We start from the raw sequence: 21,202 nt of genomic DNA on the forward strand, positions 1-21,202 counted from the left end.
CCTGCCTTTGCTTCCCGTTTCTCGGGGCTTCCATGACTTCCCTTTCAAGATGAGGAGGGTGGAGGTCTACCTCAGAGCTTCCCTTACCTCAGCCCCATCCACCCCACCCACCCCACTCTTAACTAAAGCTACATTAAAAATGACTTTGAACTCAGATCAGCCATAGGTTAAGTAGCTCAACTCCATCTTAAATAAAATGCATGAACTCACTCTTGGTCATTTTCCTAGACCCAAGACTTCACTATGAAAATAAAAAAAGTTTGCCCATGGACTGCCAGAAATCGTCCTTTTCACCCATGGGACAAGAGTCACTCCTTAAGAACACTGCCCTAGATGGCCAGTACCTCCTGGGCTCAAGATCCCCTGGGTACAGCTAAGATTTCAATGCTCAGTACCTTAGCCATGGCCATGCACCCTCACTTGTCTGTCCATCGAATGAGCACATTCTGGGTGTGGGATTTAAGACACATTAGTGCCACACGTCACAGCTGAAGGGGAGACAGGTATATGACAAAGATGCTGAGGAGACAGGAGTAGACTGAGTGAGCAGTGCCACTGGGGGGTCACAGTTTACTAGACCTTGATGAGTGAAAGGGGCAGGCAGTCTGACCTGAGGGCAGGCCGAGTCAAAGCTGTAGCAAAGTCTTCAGAGCTCAGACTAGGAGTCAGCCAGCTGTCCAAGGGAGGGAGTTGGGATGTGAGCTAAAAGTGGTGGGACATGGGGGGGCGGGCAAGCCAGGAAAGGCCATGGGTGAGCCTTTCCCTCTCAAAATCTAAAGCTGGGATGGTACCCTAGAGCCTGGCTTTATCTACCTATCTATCATCTATCTATCTATCTATCTATCTATCTATCTATCTATCTATCTATCTATCTATCATCTAGCAAGGCTGTCCCCAGCTGACCAGCCCTGGTCCTGTTTGAGTCCAATCTCTACTCAGGCTGTTGGGAGAGCCCCCCACCCCCGCTGCCGGCCCCACTTCCCCACCCCACCCCCTACACACACACTGCAGATGTGCATGGTGATTGAATCATTTCTGCACACCGCTGCTCACACAGCTCCCTGGAGATGTGCTACTTGCCTGTGCAAGCTGTCAGGAGACGTGTGTGCTCGAGTGCATCTGGGCCAGCAGCCCATGTGTGCACACACTGGCTCTGGAGAGTGCAGAGGGAGCACGCAGGTGCACAAACAGTGCAAAAACACCTCCGCCTGGAGGTGCTCGGGATCGCTGGCTAGGCCTGAAAAGTAAGAAAAGAGAGCTGTCTGTGAAATGGTTGTGAGGTGTTCCTGCCACACTAGGGTGCTACATAAAGGGCTCTGAGTGCCCACGGTACGGTAAAAATGCCCTGTCCCTGTGTCCAGGGAAGAATCCAGGGCAGGGCCCTACGTGTAAGGCAGCCAGAGGGTTCTTGTCCATTTGGGGCTCCTGTCTGCTCGGTTCTGCCCCTGACACAGTTGAAGAGGCTGGCTTCTTAACCTTCAGTTCTCCACAGTTCACTCTCAGAAAGGCTTTCCATCCACAGGGCAGACTTGGCCTGAGCTTTGCTAGGAGATGACAGTGTAAATCGAAGCTCCTCCCAGCACGACCACCCCTGGAAATTGGGAAGACTCAGCCTGACTCCCATGTCGTCACCTAAAACCTTCCATACATGTAATGAACCCTGACCAGGCATAGCTTCAAAAAGAGGCAATGACTGTCTGGGGCATTGGTCCATCTTGGGGGTGGGGCTCTCATGGAGTTTTCCAGGCAGCAGGCTCCCCAGCTTGGGAAGAACCTTTGAAATTTGAAGTTGAGTGCTCTGTTCCTACTGAGGTGGAGTTTCCAGGCAGCCAGAGCCCTCAGAGATGCTGGAGTTTGGCACACTGCCAGAGGATGACTAGCCCAGCCCTTCATTTTACAGTTAAGAGAAATTGAGACCCAGCTTCTTCCCCGGTTCAGTTCATCCAGTGGGAGAGTGGTGGAGCGGGCACCCATTGCAGACCCCAGGTTAACTAGGAAGGCTTTACACAGAGATAGCCTCATAGTCAAGGTCCCTGACGGAGCCCACAACCACTCAGAGGACAACAGAGTGGAAGAGGCTACCAGGCATTGCTTTGGGTTGATAGAGAGCCCAGACCTTCCTGGGTGCTAGAGCTGCAGCCACTAAGGGTTTATAAGGACTTCTAAAGGCACCTAGAGGCAAGCATAGCCGAGCGCTGCTTCTGTGGCTGCAGAGCGACCTCTGCTGGCTGCCAAGCACTCACCACTTCCCGACCGCAGGGTGCTACGCTCAGGTTCTGGGGTGGCCTTGGAAACCTCTCCCTTCAGATGGGTTGAGTGGAACAAGGACATCCTCAGGGGGCCCAGTCATGGCTTGAGATAGGAATATAAAGGAGACATGGAAAGAACAGCATGTCCATGGTTAGAAGGGCAGAGGTTTCCATATTAGCTCAGCCATGCCTCAGAACTGGGCCGCCAGTGAAAACAGCAGGCACAGAAGCCAGACTGTCCCTTCCATGTCCCATTTCTTCTGCCTAGTGCTAACCTCTCCTCAGGCCCTGGACCCTTAGCTTTCACATCCTCTCCCCTTGCAATGTGGGATTCAGACCCATCACTTCCATTCATTTCTAGTGTTAATGACCCCAGTCTCCACTATTAATATCAGCAGGTTGGAACAGGAAAGCCAGGATTCTGCCCTAGCTCTTACAAGACCAACGGTAAACTGAGTCACGGTTTCCTCGTTTACAACGTGGGACTACTCCAGTACCCATCAGTGCCCAGGGTCTGGACCAGCACTTGACCATTAGCAGAAGCTCAACCAGTTGTCACCTAGAAGGTGACCTAGGGTAAATGCAGGGTTTTTTTTTTTTTTTTCTTTTGAGACAGAGTGTCAGAAAAACTGGTGATCCTCCTGCCTCAGTTTTGCAAATGCTATGATGACGCATACGTGTGCCAAGAGTTTCTCGAACACTGGAAGATCACGTCATTTTCCTAGGCCGTGCACTGGGCCCCAGCACTGGAGATCCTGCAGTGTTCCCGGGCCAGTGGAAGCACAGGGCTGGGCAGATGGAAGCGAACAGTGTAGGGATGTAAGGATGGATAGATGGATCAGTTGTCCTACTCGGGTTACTATCACTGTGATGAAACACCGTGACCAAAAGCAACTTGGGAGGAAAGGGTTTACTTAGCTTACATACACTGAATTACAGCCCACGGGGGGAAACCAAGGCAGGAAGTCAAATGGGATGGGGCCCTGGAGCTGATGCAGAGGCTGTGGAGAGGTGCTGCTTACTGGCTTGCTCCCCATGGCTCACTCAGCCTGCTTTCTTAGAGAACCCAGGACCACCAGCCCAGGGATGGCAACACCCACAATGGGCTGGGCCCTCTCCCATCAGTTACTAATTAAGAAAATTCCCCACAGGCTTTTCTGCCCACAGCCTGATGTTATGAAGGCAGGTTTTTGGGTTTTTTTTTGTTTTTTTTTGTTTGTTTGTTTTGTTTTTTAACTGAGGCTCCTTCCTCTCAAATGACTTTAGCTTGTGTCAAGTTGACATAAAACTACCCAGGACATCAACAAACAAGACAGTCACTGAAATGATAAAGAAATGATGGGCCTGGAGTTGGGTGTCAGGGAGTATAAACATTTGACAAGTACCAGGACAGTGAAATGAGGGTCGGGATGACGACGGGAGAAATAAATACAGCACAACCCCCACTTTCACCTTCTTGCTGGAAGACTACAGGAACACGTTGGGCCCCCAGGGCCCCTTGAGGGCAGGACTGCCAGTGTTGAAGGGGGAGGCTAATAGCGGGAAGGCTGGGCAAGGTCGTCAGGTGTAGCGCCACCCAGTGACACCCTCTCTCCTCTCTCCTCAGGCTGGACCACGTTCATGGCTCTCGGGTAGAAACCAGCGAAACGGCCAGAATGAATTCTATGGACAGGCACATCCAGCAGACCAATGACCGTCTGCAGTGCATCAAGCAGGTGAGTGTGGCCGGCTGGCAGGGTGCAGAGGGGAGGCAGGGAGCAGGTCTGTGCTGCAGCAGGATGGCCCCTGAGGGCCAGCCTAACCCTAGACTCACACACACATAAACGCCCGCACCGCCTCACCCCGACACAGCTGTGTGACTCTGGGCCAGTGCGCTGCCTTCCCTGGGCTTTGCTTCCATGCTTTGAGCTGTGGTGAACATGCAGTGAGGTGTCTAGCACCGTGGTCCACTTCCTGCCATGTCCCTTCCCAGACCTCTGCTCCCCGGCTCCCTGCTTCAGCTATTTGCTAACAGTAGTGAGAAAAGGCCTGGTATGGTGAGGCACTTCTGTGGTTGCATACACTAGGTAGATGGAAGCAGGAAGTTAGGGAGTTCAAGATCATTTTCAGCTACTTCTCGGGTTTGAGGCCAGGCTGGGCTAGATGGGACCCTATGCCAAAAAGTTACAAGAAAAGGTTCTTGGAAACTAAATCATTTTACAGAAAAGAAACTGAGGCACAGAAAGGGAACAGTACCTTAGTGGTGTTAGGACAGCTTCATCCTACAGTGTGGGGGTTACCCCAGCTTACCCACACACTGACTGAGCCCCAGTGGCAGTTCACCGCCAGCACCCCGGGCATGGGTTGTTGGTAAGTAGGGAACTCCTCACTAGACACGCCCCACCAGAGATGACTAGAAATGATGCTCTACCCTTGGGCCCAACCTCCAGCCGAGGACTGTGGAGTCTCAGGCATCACAACTTAATCAGAATAGAAAGGCAACTGTCTGCATGCATGGATGACAAATATGTCTGCTGGGTGGACCCTGGCAGGTATAGGCTGTGGCTCCCACCCTGGGCCTCATAGCCTTGGGCTCCCCCACCAAATTCTTCTGGCACAGCCTTCCCAGCCACACTCCCAGCCGCCAGCGGTCCCTGGCACCAGCACCCCAGCACCATGCAGCCCTTCTCAGCAGCCCTCTGGGTTGGCTGCTCCTCTTCTTTAGCCTGAACCAAAGCTTCTGCTTCACAGGGTGCACTTCTCAGGGCTCTTGGTCATCTCAGTGCCACAGGAAGAATCCTGAACTGCTAATCAGTTCACTGTGCCCGGCAACCTCCCCAGGCCCTAGGCAGCTTTCAGAGCATCAGCACACCCTGTGCCTGAGCTCAGGGGCTTCTTGGTCACCTAGTAACCAACCTCACCTATCCTGCTCCCCTCCTGAGCAGAGACGAGAGGATCTCTCAAAGTCCACAGTGCCCTACCTGGGGCTCAGTCCATCCAGGGTAGGGCCATAGTATTTTGGGTGGGTGCAGAGGAGAGTGGACCGATAAATGATTCTATAAGAGGATGGTAGGTGAGTGGGTAGATGGACATATGGCTGGGGAGTTAGATGAGTGGGTAGGTATAGATGATAGATGGATAGATGAATGGTTGGGTGGCTGGCTGGATAAATTGGCTTCTAGATGAATGGACAGATGAATGAGTGGATGGGTAAGGAATAGATAAAGTAATTAATGGACGAATGGGCGGATGGGCAGGTAGATATGTGGATGGATTTGTTCTGGATGGATGAATGGATAGACACATGGATGGATCATATGATTCACAGAGGGACTGCTGGGCAGCTGGGAGCCAGCCCTGGTTGGAGCATTAGTGTGCACAGTTCCTGCCCACACACTCAACAATCATGGATCTAGCTCCAGTTTCCTGAGGAATTGTAGAGATGGGCGGGCTTTCTGATGGGAAACAGGGCATTGGAGTCCGGGATCAGCCACTGCTGAGAGCCTCTGCCAGTGATTCAAAATGTGTCCCTGCTCCAGCTATTCATCCTAAGCCTGTCCCTTTCCCTCCTGGGGCCACTGGGGTCCTTTGTGAAGTGGCCAGGTGGCTGGCCTCAGTAGAGAACCTGTCATGAGGATAGCTGGACACCCACCCATCACTCCTTTCAGACCTTACCTTGTGCCGGGACAAGGAGTATCTAGGAAGTTGCTTCTACCCTCTAGATTCTAGACTTTTTTTTTTTTTTTTTTTTTTTTTTTTTTTTGAGCTAAGGATTGAACCCAGGGCCTTGTGCTTGCTAGGCAAGCAATCTACCACTGAGCTAAATCCCCAATCCGAGTCTATAGACTTAAGAGAAGTCTATGGTCATAAGAGAAGCAAGGCTTCCTGCATAGGAAGCACCAGTTGCCTCCAACCATACCTGGCCCCACGCTGTAACATGCTTATCCCACACTTCTATACTTGGCCACAGCCCTGCAAGCTGCCACCTCCACCCCCCACCCCACCTTTGCTAGATGAGGGCTCTGAGGTTCAGTAATATCCTCGGGGCTGCATGGCTGGGCTGGGGTTGGGGTCAGGTGTGCACTTTGTGGATCAAGACACAGTCTCTCTGCATAGTGAAGCCATATTGAGGCTGCGGGCAGCAACCAGAGCAGAGAGGCAAGGGCCCCAGCCGAGGCCACAGAGCTCCAGGCAAGAGGCAGCTAAGGGGCACTATGCTGCTGTTTACCTCATCTGTGGGATATATCCCATAATGAGCCAGCTGTGAGTGAAGAGGAGGAGACACAGGCTGGCAAGATACAGAAGGCTGGAGCTCCAAGAGGGCCTGACCGAGAGCAGGCTTGGGGATCGGCCTCGGAGGCCATCCGGGAGCTCAGATCTCTAAAGAGCATTGCTGTGACCACCGGAGGAGCATTACTGACACTGCCGATTGGTTGTGACATCACATAAATAAATGAAACACCTAGTTGTCAGCGGGAGTGCAAGCCAGAAGGAGCTGCTGGGCTGCCACGCTCCATCAGAGCCCCAGCGTTCCCTGAGGCCTCTGAAAGGCAGAGAAGAAGAAAACGTAGAAACAGAAGCAAAGCCAGGCAGCCATCGTCCCAAAGAGTGGGGCTGTGTATGCAAGCCCCTCCTCTCCTGGTGATCTTATAGAAGGAGCTGCCACTTTAGAGAGCCAAGCCTGAGAGCCTCGCACAGCTGGACTCCCACAGGGGAGGCAGGGAACCTCTGGGAGACCGAGATGGAGCCGAGGGCCGCCCCATGTGGAACCGCCCCACCTGTCAGGCACTCTGCCTGGACTACATAAGCCCCGTCTTGATTAATCCTCACTCAGCCCCATGACACGGGCTGTGTCTGCTCACCAGACCCTTTTCTCCACTCTGTTTTTCTTTTCCCTCCCTTTTTCTCATGGAGAGGGGTGTTCTCATTGAGTTCACTTATCTCTCCTCACTGTAAGCTCTTCCTTGCATGAACCATACTATGACAAGCGCAAGGAACCAAACCACCCATGACCCCGTGGGCAGTTCATCCTCCCCATCTTACAGTTGGATGACCGAAGCGAGGAGAGGTGAAGGGACCCATCCTAGATTAATAAGGGGCACAGGCAGAGTGATCCCAGAGCCCTGACCCCAGAGGGACTCCCATAGCCCTATTCGGGGATTCTAGCTCCTAGGCCCACCCTGCCTCGGTTTCCAATCCACTCAAGCCACAGGCAGGCGGGTTACAGGGTTCATCTAGGCCAGTGTGACCTGTCCCTACCATTACCAAGGGTCCTGGAGCTGCTGGCATCCTGTATGTGTACAACTGGTTTCTACCAGGACCTTGGAGATACCCTGTGATATCTTCTTCCAAAACCCCTTTGAGACCTCTCCCCAGCAGCTGCATCCTCAGAGCACTTGGATGTCTGATGGCTCCGGCCTTCCTTTACCTGCCCTGGCTCTAGTCTTTGAAGTGGGTTACTGGCCTTTTCCTGCTGCAGTGGGCCAGGCCTTGTATAGAGGGTGGTTGATGAAGCTGGATAATCTGGCCTGCCTTCTGCCCATTCTGTGGGTGTCCTTTCAGACCTGGCCTGGGGTGGCCTCCTCCAGCAGCCTCAAGCCTTTCCTCTTTCTCCACAGCACTTACAGAACCCCGCCAACTTCCACAATGCTGCCACAGAGCTGCTGGATTGGTGTGGAGACCCGCGAGCCTTCCAGCGGCCCTTTGAACAGAGCCTCATGGGCTGCCTGACGGTGAGTCTCCACCTCCCCGACCCAGCACCCAGGGAAACACGGATGTGGGACAGCTGCCCACACTGCAAGCTGGCCCTGCAGGTGCCCGCCCCACCCCAGGTCTGATATGGGTTGTGTGGCTTCCTCACACTATTGAGAAGCACACTGTGGGGACCAGGACTCCATGAGAAGCAGGACAGCTCAACTTCTAAGAACTCTGCCTTCCTTTCCCACGGCTGCTTGTCCCTTTATTTGCCGAACATTCATTGAGTTGCCCTCTGGTCATCTACCCATCCACTCAAGAACACGTACCAGGCCCCTGTTACCTTCATCCATTAAGACAAATAAACCTTGATTGATCCCTCACTTATCATGTGTGGCCCTCTCTGCCAAGTCCTGGAAACCCCAAGAGGAATAAAACTTTCTTAAGCTTGATTTCTTAGTAAGGGACAGACGTGTAGAGAAATGACCGAGAAACCAGTGTTAGAGCTGAAAGGTGGGGCTGGTCGTGCAAAACCTCACGTGCATATGCCACAGCTGGCCAAGCTGCTGACCACAGCCAGGTCCCTGGGCCACAAAGCAGCATGTGCAAAGGCCCTTGGTGTCCAAAACACTGGGTAGGACTCTAGGATATAGACTGGGCAGGACCTTAAACCTGAGGCCCAGAACTTGAGACCGGCGAGAAGGACCTGAGGGGTCTTTCCTCGCTTTTAAGTGTTCCCCCTAACCATGTGGCTTGCATTTGAAAGTGTGAAACTGGTGAGACAGTTAACTGTCCTCAGAAGACCTGTAGTGGGCTTGGAAGGGAGCGTGGATGACGCTGTGGGAGCCTGTGTGTCCTGGTTGTGGAATGGAGGCATGGCCAGGCAGGAATGGTATCTCTTGAGGGGCTCCAGCTGGAGGGAAGCAGAGAGCACAGTTTAGTTCTACCTTCCAAGGGGAAACATGGTGAGCGCATAATCGGCCTCTCTTGCTCTGAGGAAGGCTGAGCTTCCTGCGGCACATGCCACCTCCCAGAATCGACCTGTCCTTCGAGCTGCCCGTTTCACAGAGGACACTAAGACTCAGAACTGACTGCCATGGCACCCAGACTTGAAAACAGCTTAGTCTCTAGCTGAGGCCCGACTGAACCTAGAGGGGATGTTCCAGTCCATCTGTAACATGGCCCAGACCCTCCCAGGACTCTTCTGTCAGAAGCTGTCCCCATCTGTCTCCCTCAAACCACCTGCATGGTCCTGTCTTCCTCGTCCTTCAGCCCCCAAGCTCCCCTCTCCTCCCAACTGCCTAATCCTCTTTGTGGGATCTGGGTCCGGCCTAAGCCCCATAGAGAGGGCCAGATGTTGCCCAGGCCACAGTTTCCTGTAACTGTAGTGGGAAGAGAAGGTGGGGGCCATGCACAGAATATCATCAAACAAACTAATATGCTTCCCCAGCATACTGCCCCAAGCTTGGCCCTGCCCAGATCATGGACCTGAGGGAGATACTGGCCCCGGCCAGCCTGGATAGACCAGCAACTAGCCCTGCCTTGACTTCCTCATCCAGCAGACATTTACCAAGTCTCTGCTGGTAAACACAGTAGGAACTCAGGTTCCCAGGGAAGAGCCTGGGTGTCAGCTGGAAGGGACAGGTACTGGTGGCAAAGAAGCAGAAGACTGAGAGCTGTGCTGGCGTATGCACAGTAGCTGTGGGGGTCTGTTCTGGGAGTGAGCAACAAGGCAGGCCTTCCTTCCTGGAGGACCCTGGAGGAGGGACTCTGCCCCGAGGACCCCGATGAGCCTTTCCAGGCAGAGGGCACTGTGTCCGTTCACTGGGCCCTCTCACCGCATCCCCACAATAAAGCATACCATTGCGCCTGTCCTCCAGCCTGCCCCCCCAACCAAAGGGAGCCCTTAAAAGCCCCTCTGTTGCCCCACCCCACCCTACCCCCGACACACACACACACAAACATGGCCCCAGCTGCACAGACCTGTGAGCTGAGGAGAGCCTGCTGCAGGAGGAAATTGGAGAGAGGACAATCATAGAAGTTGACCTTGGTATCCAGTCTCTTTTCTGGGACTCCATCTTCATGGTATATATAAAGAATGTTCCAGGTAGGCAGGGAAGCGGGGTGGGGGTGGGTCACCATCCTCACCCAGTGCTGCCTGCAAGAGGAGATGAATACAGGGTAAGGAGGATAAGGTCTCCCCAACACACACACACATGCACACACATACACACACACACACACACACCCCACTGGACCACAGGCTTGGGTCCCTCCCTAGCCAAAGGCAGCTAAGCCTGCAGGTTGACACAGTTCCCTAGGTGACCTCTGAGAGCTGGCTCCAAATTCCTCCAGATCCGGCTTACTTTGAAGATATAAATTAAAAACCACTCAGCTGCAGGCAACACATGGACATGGAGGGGGTGTTGTTGTTGTGGTGGTGGTTTCTGTTTTGTTTTGTTTTGCTTTTTGTTTCTTTGCCACTAAATTCTAAACTGCCCAGGTTCAATTTAAGTGTGAGGCTCTGGGCCACAGGCCACCTGAACTGAGCCCTGGAGGCCTGTCTGGACTCATTCCAATCTACCAGCCGTGGGAGATTTGTACCCATCTCACAGGTGGAAGTAACTGAGGCCCAGGGAATAGGTAGTCACTTGAGTGATGTGGGATGACTGGCGAGGGGCACCTGCAGACCCCAGATTCAGAGCATCAGCTGCAACAGCAGGACCATATACTCCCTTAAGCAAGTACCCTCCCGGCCCTGTGTCTGGGACAGTGTTTTCACCCTTTGAAGTATTGAAACTAAACACCCCTGCCAGGTGTCCCTCTCAAGGTCTAGGTATGTGCAGCAGCCAGGCCTGGCAGAATGGCAGCCTCACACTAGCTGGGTTTTAGCATGCGTCCGGTCTAGTAGGGCAGCCGCTTGTCTTCATGCCTAGGGACTCTTGCTGGAGTACAGCAGGCCTCTCCGAGATACAAGCTGCCCAGAGAGACACACCTTACCAGTGGCCACAGGACCCTACCTGGTAAAACTTTCTTGGGGGCCGGGCAGCACGTGAGACTGTCCAGTGTCACCGGCTGGGGCTTGTTCTGTCACCTGTGCTGTGTGGGCTTAAGGAAAACCCTTTCTGGGTCTCAGCTTCTTTCACAACAACAACAACAAACAGCTTGAGCCCACAGCCCCTTCTACAAGCCAGACTTGGCAATAGCAGACCCACCAGCTCACCGGCCTGAAGTCCTTACAGCCTGCTCATGACCCCAGGCCGCTCTTGCTCAACTCAGCTAGAATCATTTTTCCAAACCAGAGCAGCAAGACTGGCCGGTATCGGCCAGGCACAAAACCTTTGCCTTGCTTCCCTGACCCAGAGCCCAGGGGCCTCCCTGGAGGTAGGGAGCTGTGGCTTTGACCTTTCATTGGCCAGACTACCTGGACCACACACACACATACTACACCCTTGTCCTTTGGGAGCCAAGTTCTCAGTATACTGCTAATGGCATCAACAGTCCCCCAGCAGAACCTTCGTCCTGCACGGGTTCAAACGCAGTGACTCCACAGCTGAGCTCCCTATGCCCCACTAGGTTGTGCCAGAAGGCACTCAGGGGAGTGAGGAAGGTTCTGGACTTTCTGAACTGCAACATCTAAACTGCAGCTCAGAAAGTCGAGAACCTTCCCCCACTTCCCTGAGTGCCTGCCTTGAAAAATCTCCACGACCCAGATTGTGTTAGGGATCCAGGCCAAGACAGTGAGGAGCCTCCACCCTAGGTGGCTAGAGACTCAGGGACAAACACAGGCCTGAGAGTCCGTGGGAAAGAGACTTGGGGAGCAGGGAAGGATTCTTTTTGCATCAGAAGCTAAGCAAACATCCCAAAGTGAAATTAGCTGCCTCCCCCCACCCCTGAGCCCCCATCCTGGCTGACATTGGCCCTGCAGGGGGTTCCCAAGAGAAGGGACAAAGGGCCCAGAGCTCTGATCTAGCAGGTACTGGTCGTCCTGGGGAAGGGGGCGCCATTGGCTCCTCCCTGATTCTGTGACCCTCCATCTGGCCTTCTGGGTCCCTTCAGTTGAAATGAGGAGAGAGTCAGGCGTGGGGATATGTCTGCAGTGCTCAAAAGCATCCCAGGTTGGAAGCCAGACTGGGCTACATAATGACACCCTCCCAAAGAAAGAAAGAACAGGATGAGGGAGAAAGGGAAAGGAGCTGGCCTCACAGGCGTGGTTGAAAGGTTCTTCCCTTTCAGCTCTAGGGCCCTTGTGGCAATTCCCCAAAGTGGGCAGAAAAAGTGCCTTGCTGTTGTGATGGCTCTGGATGCCAGGCTAAACCCATTGCAGCCCTGAAGCCTCCAAGTAGGTGGCCCCCACAGACTTAAGGACTGAGTCTCCCTTCCTCAGCAGCAGGGGCGTCTGGGAAGACTCCTCCCGACTCAGCCATGGCCTCCCCAGCTGCCCTCCTTCGTGACTTCATTCTCCAAGTTGCTTCCTTTCAAACAAGGAAGCATTGTCCTGCCACTGTTAATGAGGTGGGAGTATAGACCTGGAAGCAACAGGTCACCCAGGGATAGGTCTTCCTAGGATGGTCAGATGGGCAAGAGCCTCCAGGGCCTCTCCTTGGACCCTGGGGAAACCCAGTTCCACACAACACCCTCCAAGGCTCCCATCTCTCCAGATGGGTAAGATTCAGGGCTTACTCTCGGGGCTTGGTGCTAAGTCAGACCCCAGGCTAAGCTCCAGGATACAGGGTTCTGCATTTCTAGGCTGAGGTATGGTGATCTACAGAACCAAGTAGATCATCCGGTCCACCTGGCCCAGGAGCCGTTAATGCACACTAGGCAACCCTGCCTGCCAGCTACGGGAAGAGCAGTAAATCCCAAGTCCCTGTTTCTCAGGGCTGTTGATGCAGTGTAGTGAGGGATCCAGGGCATCTCCAGGAAACCCCCAGGATGTGCTGATGCCTGGGAACAGCAGAGGCGGTGAGCACCTGCAGAGGTAGGGGCAGACGCTCAGGTATGGTGGGGAAGGCCTGAAGAGAAAGAAGCATCCTGGGCCTGGGAAGGTAAGTTGAGGAGCCCCCGGGGTGATGCCTAGCACCTAGCTGGGGCCATTCTGGCTAAGGTGGTATTACCTCTCTAGCTAACGGCTAGCTAGAAGGTGATCATTCCAAGCCATTGAAAGAGACCCACTAGAATCCTAGCTCCCCTGGCCTTAGACCTCTGCTGTAGCCTGGCCGCTTCGCCTGCTTCATTTTGCAGTGGGCATGTGTCCCTACCGAGGCTCAGAGCTCTGATGAACTGGTAACTCACCCTGGATTTCCCTCTTCCCTGCTGTCAGGTGGTTAGCCGCGTGGCTGCCCAACAAGGCTTTGACCTGGACCTGGGCTACAGACTCTTGGCCGTGTGTGCTGCCAATCGAGACAAGTTCACCCCCAAGTCTGCTGGTAAGTACCTATCTGGGGCTCCACAGGTGGAGCAGGAAGGTGGAGAGAGCCTTGGTTGGTCTAGAGGTGTTGCAAGCCTCTGAGGATGAATGGCTGAGCCATCAGCTCTGAGGGCCTCCGGGTGGGGCTCAGCTCAGTGTGTCTCCCAGCACAGGGCCACCACAGAGCTACCAAAGGTTCCCAGATATACTACACCCCAGCATAGGCACTGTGCTGAAGGTAGGCCGGGCATCTTCTCATTCGATCCCTGCAGTGAGCGTTTGACATATGCCTTGTGTTATCTGTCCAATTGCGCCAGTGAAGAAACCGAGGCTCATAGAAGCAGAAGAGGTCTTCTTGGTCACGGAGCTATACTACAGAGTTAACATGCATAATGACCCTTACACACCATTCATTCATTCATTCACTCACTCATTCACTCATTCATTCAAAACCCATTTAAAGCAAACAAAAATGAACCTGTCAGTCTAGCATTTCTAAAAACTTTTTCTGCATAACATTGTCTATTGAGACTTGGCCACAGCATATGGCTCATGAGCCCATATTTTACAGAGGCCAGGGAAGGTGCTGACCTTCGTTCTGTCCTGGGGGAACACATCACAGTTACTGGAATTTGGGGGCAACTTGAGCAAAAAAAAAAAATGGACCCCGTCTCAATTTTTTTTTCTTTTTTAAGATCCACTTTTGCATCTGCCACCAGCCTCATAAATGTGCTTAGGCAGCAGGTACATTCAGACGTTTGCCTTTGCTGAGTGAATGACCTCTAGACCTGTTTGATCTCTTGGAAAGGCAGGAATGATATTGAGACTTGCCTTGCAGGGACCATGGTAAGTTCTAGAAACATGTCAAGTACCTAGTCGGGATGATACTAACATTCTTTATTGATTCAGAATGAGTGGATAAATGATGATAATGTGGGGTATGCACGCACAGGTGTGCACACATGTGCAGATGTGCACACAAGTTGGAGTGTCTCGCTCTGAAGGACGTGTCTAGGAGAGATTGGGAAGTGCAGACCATGCTGGGTCAAGGGAAGCTTCCCAAAGTTGAGAAAGAGTTGGCTATTCTGACAAAACCAGGGGCAGACACCTTCATGGGGGAAGGGGGCCTTCCGTGCAAAGGGCCTTGAGTGGCAGGGGAACAGGGCTTTGTGTCAGAATTAAAACAAGGATGGTGCTTCTGAAACCTAGAGCACGGGGCCAGAGGGCACTTGTGGAGTCAGTGGCAGCTGAATCGTATAGGCTTTGTCTTCAAAGTTGTGTTCTCTATCCTGAGAGTCATGGGAACGTGGGTAAAAATCTCAAGTCTGTGACAGCCATGTCTGCTAGCACGGGGAACAGATTGCATGGGGCAGGGGTCGGTGTGGACACGCGGGCCAGCAGCAGATCTCTGGGGAGACCACCGGGGCATGGCCTAGTCGTAGAGTGCTTGCCTGGTGTCCTTGCTTCCTATTGTGATAAACCACCACGATCAAAAGCAACTTGGAGAGCAAAGGGTTTATTTCCACTTACAGATAACCCTCTCCCATCTGGAAGGGAAGTCAAGGCCAAAACTCAAGGCAGGAACCTGGAGGCAGGACCTGAAACAAAAGCTGCTTGTTGGGTTGCTTCTCGTGGCTTGCTCCGTTTGTTTGTTTGTTTATTTGTTTATACAATCCGGGACCACTGGCTGGGGATGGCACCGCCCACAGTGAGCTGGGCCTTCCCACATAAGTCATTAGTCAAGAAGGTGTCCCACGGACCTGCCTATATGCCAGTTTGGTGGAGGCACTTTCTCAAGTGAGGTTCTCTCTCCCCAGATGACCCCAGCTGTGTTGAGTTGACAGGAAACTCACCAGCACACCCAGCATGCAGGCTTCTCCCTCATGCAAATAAGTAAATAAACAAAGTCAGGCAAAATCAAGAAAGAATATGTCGGCAGAGAGGAAAAAGGCCAATGGGAGAATGGGCTGCTGTGGAAGCCAGAGCTACTTCTTAGTGTGTGTGTGGGGGGGGGGGGGTGCGGGTGGCTCAGGCCTTGTAAACCTGTCCCCTGGATCTCTTAAACCCCTCTCCTGCTGGCTCATACTGTAGTCTGTGGAGTGCTGTAAACCTCAGCTCTGTGAGACACAGAATACTATTTACATTTGAGAGGGCAAGGATGCTGTTCAGAGAGGTCTTGTGGCTTGTCTGCAGTCACACAGCTCACAAATGATCCAGATGGGACTAGGACTCCAGCCTTCTCAGAGGGCATTGCCTGCTCCATCAGAGCTGAGCCCAGGTCTGATCAGATCCTAGACCAGCAGGCCTCTGCTCCCATCTAGAATCCAAGCACTCTGACTAGGCACAGGTCTCTCTGAGTACCACGTCATCACTTCAGAAGCAGGGATTCGCTCTCTTTTGTCTACATAGCAACAGGGCAAGGTCACAGTTCACAGCACCTCTTCCGGTGCTGGTGTCCGTGTTCTCCTTTGGCGACTGGTGACACAGCATGCTGTGCCTTGGCAGAAGTGGAGTCCCTTATTGGGATTCAGGCCTGTCAGACCCAAGAGCCCTGACTCACTGCCTTTCCGAGGTGTGACCCGAAGAAGGAAGGGCATCCCCTGCTTGTGAGGGCGGAAGCCAGTCTTAGGAGGCTGCAACAACTGGTGTCTTTCAAGGGATGAAGGGCTTCCTGGGCACAGGCTGAGTCTCTCAGCCACCTCGCCTGCCTCCGAGCTGTGCAGTCAGAGGTTTGCCCACCTCCTGCATAGCTGCCTCTGGGAACTCAGGGCTCCCTCCATGTGGGCTAAGAAAGAGACCCCAGCTGGTGCCTGACATCGTGGGCACCAGTAGATGCTTCTTGCCAGCCATCCTCCTCCATGTCCCTGTCCCCAACGCATCTCCTGACCTACCTCGTCCTTCTGCCCTGGGCTCTGAGGACGAGTGGGTCCATTATCAGATGGAACTTTTCCTTCAGGTGCGTGTGCTTCTCCAAGCCTCCCGAGAGGCCTTGGTCCTGGCCCTCTGTGCTCAGAGCCTGTGGCAGCCCAGCTGCCCTCCCTTCCCCACTTGCCCGGGCTCCGCTCTGTCTAGCTTGCCTGTCCAGTGTCTCTGTCCTTCCTCCCCAGGGGCCTCTGCTGTCTGTCCCTTCCTTGCCAGTCTTGACCAGATCTAGCTAGCCTCCTTGGTTCTCTGTGCCTGTGTGGGTTTCTTTTCGTCTCAGACTCTATCCCCACACTTGGTCCATGTGGCTGGCTATACATGTGTGTGGCTGTGATGGAATGCATGTCTTTATGTGAAGTTATGTGTGGTGTGAGGTTGCCTATCGTGCATGTGTGCAGTGTGTGTGTGTGTGTGTGTGTGTGTGTGTGTGTGTGTGTGTGTGTTGCTGTGAGTGTGTTCAAGGCCATCTCCCTGTGTATGCATGCCTGGTATTTCTGAATGTGTGGGTGTGTACATGGTATGCATCTCTCTCTCTCTCTGTGTGACAGTGGGTCATGCATGTGTACACTGTGTGTGTCTAGGTCTGTATGTTTGCATTGCCATCTGTCTGTATGCTCATGCCTAGTATGTCTGACTGTGTTGAGTGTGTAGATATGTATGTATCTGATGAGTCTGTTTATAGTGTGTATGTGGGAGGATCTCGGGTGCATGAAGACCTGTGAGTGTGCACAGCTGTGTGTGGGCTCTGGAGGTGGTGCACGCCTGTGACTGTGTGACTGTGAATGGCTGAGCAGTGTGCGTGCGCACACGTGTGTGTGTGTGTGTGTGTGTGTGTGTGTGTGTGTGTGTGTGTGTGTGTGTGACTGGCTGCATCTGTGGGCGCCTCTCCCACCCTTCTGCCGTCTGTCTCTCCTGTCAGGAGGCCAGGCTGGGGCTCGAGAAGGCCATGGAATGAGATCATGCTGCGAGGAGAGATGCTTTGTCAAGAGTGCTGGCGGAGAGTGGGGCTGTGTGCCTGACTGTAGCTGTGAGCAGGGTGGTGGCTGTGAGCAGGCTCAGGCCTGGGGGCAGCACTGTATGGCATGAGCAAGAGAGAGAGACAGAGACGGAATGCAGAGCATGAGCAGGGCCCAGACACTACAGCAAGCCGCCCAGGCAGCTGCCTCCACGTGGGGCCCTCTGATGCCCAACCCCCAGCTCTTTGTTCTGCTGCAGCCTTTAGCCTCTGCGCACACGGGAGCAGGAGCACGCGTGCGCACATGCACTCAGCATCCTCATCTTGAGGCTCCTGAGGGGCCAGCTGCACCCCATCCCCCACCCCCTACCTTTTCCTAGCATAGAAGGTCACCTGCCCAGCCCCCAGCACCTGACACCTCCCAGACTCTCCTCCAAGACTGTAGCAATGCCCGTCAGCCCCCTCCGCCACCACATGCCAGCCCGGAGTCACTTGGCAGGCTGTACTGAAATGTCAGCCTCTTCGGCACTGAGTGGTTCAGCCTTCTGGCTACATGGTGGGAGTAGCAGACAGTCGCCATGTCCGAGGTCCCCAAGAGTCCCCTGCGTGCTTCTGCTGATGTTCATGCTTGAAGAGGTCTATGCAGCCTCAGCTGACCCTCTGAGCAGCCAGCACATGTTGAAATAACACACTAGAGAATGTCGGAGCTCAGAAGGTAAGCAGCCCAGGGACCAGAGGAAAGGAGGCTGCACAGTGGGGCTGGGACAGGGGTGGGGATGCCTGCTCTTTTCCTTTCCACGCTTCTTTCTCCCTGGCGTAGCCAAGGCTGTGGGTTCTTTTGGGTGTTGTTGGCATAATGGGAGTGTGGGAGCCCAGCTATCGTGGGAGGCATCAAGGATACCCAGGGCCACTCTGACAGGCACCAGCAGGCTTTTGGAGAAGGGACCACAGAGGCAGAAGAATGGTCAGAGTGGGAAGAGATAACCTTCCCTAGGGACAGGCAGAGGACACAGCCAGGCTGCTCAGGACTGGGTGTGACAGCAGAACTACCAGGTAGCTTTAGAAAACGCCTGTCAGCTGTCTGCCTTTGCTCTTTGTGGGGTAGCACCATCATGCAGATGTCTCGCTTCCTTTGGATGGGAACCATGGGTCTGCATTCCCAAGAGGGATACAGTCTAACAAGTTCCCCCTTGGGGACACGTGCTGTGCCCAAACGCCTACCTACTGCCCTACCCTGCCCCCAGCCTGCCACTGCAGACAAGCCTGTGTCTGATCTCTGTTCTAAGCACACCCTCACACCTTCCAGCGCAGCAGCCAAAGCCCCGAAACAGGAATGGAAACAATGTAGCTTGCTGGCTTCCAGTTCCCAAATATGTATGTGTCGGCTCTGTTTCCCTGATGTGAGACATGCCCGTAGCCTCCAAGGGAGGTGTCGGCTGGTCATAGTAGAGGCATTGAGACATGCCTTGCCTCTCTCTGCCTGTGATCTGTGGAGGAAGGTCTTAGGAGACACTGGGTCCCACCCTGGAGCTCTCAGTCCAGGGGTCGGGGCTGAAACGGGGACTTCTACAGTAGCTTGTGTGGCAGCCCTGGAGTTTATTTGTCATGGGGCTGGGATGGGCTGCAGGCATCCAAAGCCAGTCAGATCATTTCAACTTCTACCACCCGGGACTCTGTACACCAGGGAAGGCAGGTCAAGACCAGCATCCTCCTGTCTCGGGAAAATAAGCCTTCTTGCACCCACCTGACTGCACGGTGGCTCTGTGGCGCCTCCGTGATGGGCCGCACTCCCGGTCTCATGGTGTCATGGCTTCTTCTATCTCTCCCTTCACCCTCCCCCATAGCCTTTCTCCACCCTCCCTGCCTCTGCCCACCCCAACAGAGCTCTCAGTTGCCTTCCCTTCAGCATGGAGGACAAATGGCCCCATTCAGGGACACCCGCCAGAGCTGTCTCTCTAAGACAAAGCTGTGTGCAGCTCCGCGTGAAAAACGGCTCGCGGCCGCCCAGTGAGCAAGCAGGATTGGTGGGTGCAAATTGCAGGGGATTTGTTAACGGCTGCCAGCTCCCCCAGAGATAGCAGGAAGGCAAGGCCTTGTCCTTGAAATGCTGGCAGGCTGGGGCACCTTTTCAAGGCCAGGGACAGACTTCCTCCTGGACACCACCCCCACCCCCACGTGGACTCTCTGCGTAGAGCTGGGATGTGGGGGAGGACTTGGCTTCCTTCCTCCTACAGGACCTTCTGCCTGTCCCAGGCCAGGTCCCCTTGGAAATGGCTCTGGATTTTATTGCCAGCCCCTGGGAACTGACTAACGATCAGATATGTGTAGTGGCCAAAATCTATGTGCTCAGTGCTATATGGGAGAGGTCACTGGGCCACACCCATTTACAGAGGAGGAAACTGAGGCCCTGAGAGGGCCAGACAGACTCCAGCCCAATGGCTCCCAGTGCTGGTGACAGAATTTACTTGTAGGAGGGTCACATTAGGGTCCCAGGAAGCTATCCTTTCTCCTGAATGACCACGAGTGACCCAGGAAGACAGGTTGTCCTGAGGCAATGGCCCCAGTTCCCCCAACTCCCAGCCCCCTGAGGGATGTGGCCTGGGATCTGGTGACCTCGTTCTGCTCTTCAGGAAAGAGGGACAGTGGGAAGAAACTTGTGGACCCAGCATTCCCAGGCTAAGGAGTTTCGGGGAAGGGAGGGCAGGAGGATAGTCCCCAGGGTATTGAAAGTTCACACTGGAGAAGGGTCAGAGTCACGTCAGAAAGCAGGCCGATGTGGGAAGAGCATCCCTCTCAGGGAAAGAAAGGGCTGAGGTTCTCCATGGCCACAGTGGCCACTGAAAACAAGGGCTGTGTTGGAATGCCTAGGGCACCATCAGATCAGCCTTTTAAGAACAACAACCAGCTTCACCAAGGAAGAGCACACCAATTGGTTGTCCAATACTAAATGGTCAGCCTTGAAAACACACTAACACATAGCATTATATGGACGGAGCAGATTGCATTTATTTATTTAGAAACACACACACACACACACACACACACACACACACACACACACACACACACACTGCCAGGTACACAAACTGCCCATGAGTACACTAGGCCCACAACATAGGCAGTGCCCCAAAATATTGACCTACAGACTATATCTACTACAGGGAGGGGTGGGTGTGCGACCGTTCCCTTTATTTCCTATGTGTTCTCGTGAGTGTCTCCTGAGTTCATTGGAGTTGTTGGGGGTCGTGAGAACAGAACCAACTCCTGGATGGCTCAGCTGTTTCCCTACACAGATAGCCCCACAGTGGTGCCACAAGAGCCCTAGGGGACAGGTCTCTTCTTGTCAGGAGGCCATTCTCTCTGCCTCTCTGCAGAATTAGCTCATTGCTCCCCGCCCTGCCACAGAGACTTGTGCAAGGCCAAGGCTGCCTGCGGCTCAGCCAGGTGTCTACTTTCCCGACCCATCCAAACTAAGAGGCCAAAGGGTTAGGAAAGAGAGGAGGGCACCCACCCACTCCGGTAGGAGGTGTCCCCGGCTGTGATCCTTCCAAGTGATGCAACAAAGCCCTCTCAGCTGGGAGTCCAAGCACTGGGGTCTGTGAGTAGAGGGGTAAGGATCAAGGATGCATATGGTAGGAGAGGCCAGGCTGCTAAAGGCTTCCTGCTGAACAGCGTGTATCTGACATGGGTTCCCCCAAATGCAGATCCTACAGTGAAGATTCCACTGTACTTTGCTTCTTCAGAGGGGGTCCCAGAAAGCATGATAGAGAAATAGGAGCATGGGTGGGAGGGAGAAACCTCGGTGGAGTATGGCTGTTAGGCATGGTATCTGCTGTGGGCTCCTGGTGGTCAGCCTGCCTGGAACTCTATTAGGCAGGAGAACTCACCCCTCACCCTCACCAGCTGGGAGCCATGGGGGAAGAAGGACTTGCTCACTGTCCCCTATCATTAGTTGAGGGCTGTCTGGGGTGCAGGATGGGATGGGTCAACTTC

The 21,202-nt window shown here is 53.9% G+C and overlaps 1 protein-coding gene across 3 annotated transcripts in view; it reads left to right on the forward strand.

The window, feature by feature from the left end:
* The window catches only part of Zmiz1 (zinc finger MIZ-type containing 1), a 203,617-nt gene that overhangs the window by 102,997 nt on the left and 79,418 nt on the right, over positions 1-21,202 (forward strand). For all 3 annotated transcript variants that reach the window (XM_028893569.2, XM_028893571.2, XM_028893570.2), the window contains exons 4-6: positions 3,856-3,964; positions 7,847-7,960; positions 13,246-13,351. In XM_028893569.2, coding sequence (XP_028749402.1) covers positions 3,905-3,964; positions 7,847-7,960; positions 13,246-13,351 — 280 coding nt within the window. In that variant the 5' untranslated portion in view covers positions 3,856-3,904. The remainder of the gene's footprint in view (positions 1-3,855; positions 3,965-7,846; positions 7,961-13,245; positions 13,352-21,202) is intronic.

This window comes from Peromyscus leucopus, chromosome 9, assembly GCF_004664715.2.
Source record: "Peromyscus leucopus breed LL Stock chromosome 9, UCI_PerLeu_2.1, whole genome shotgun sequence".
NCBI lineage: Eukaryota > Metazoa > Chordata > Mammalia > Rodentia > Cricetidae > Peromyscus > Peromyscus leucopus.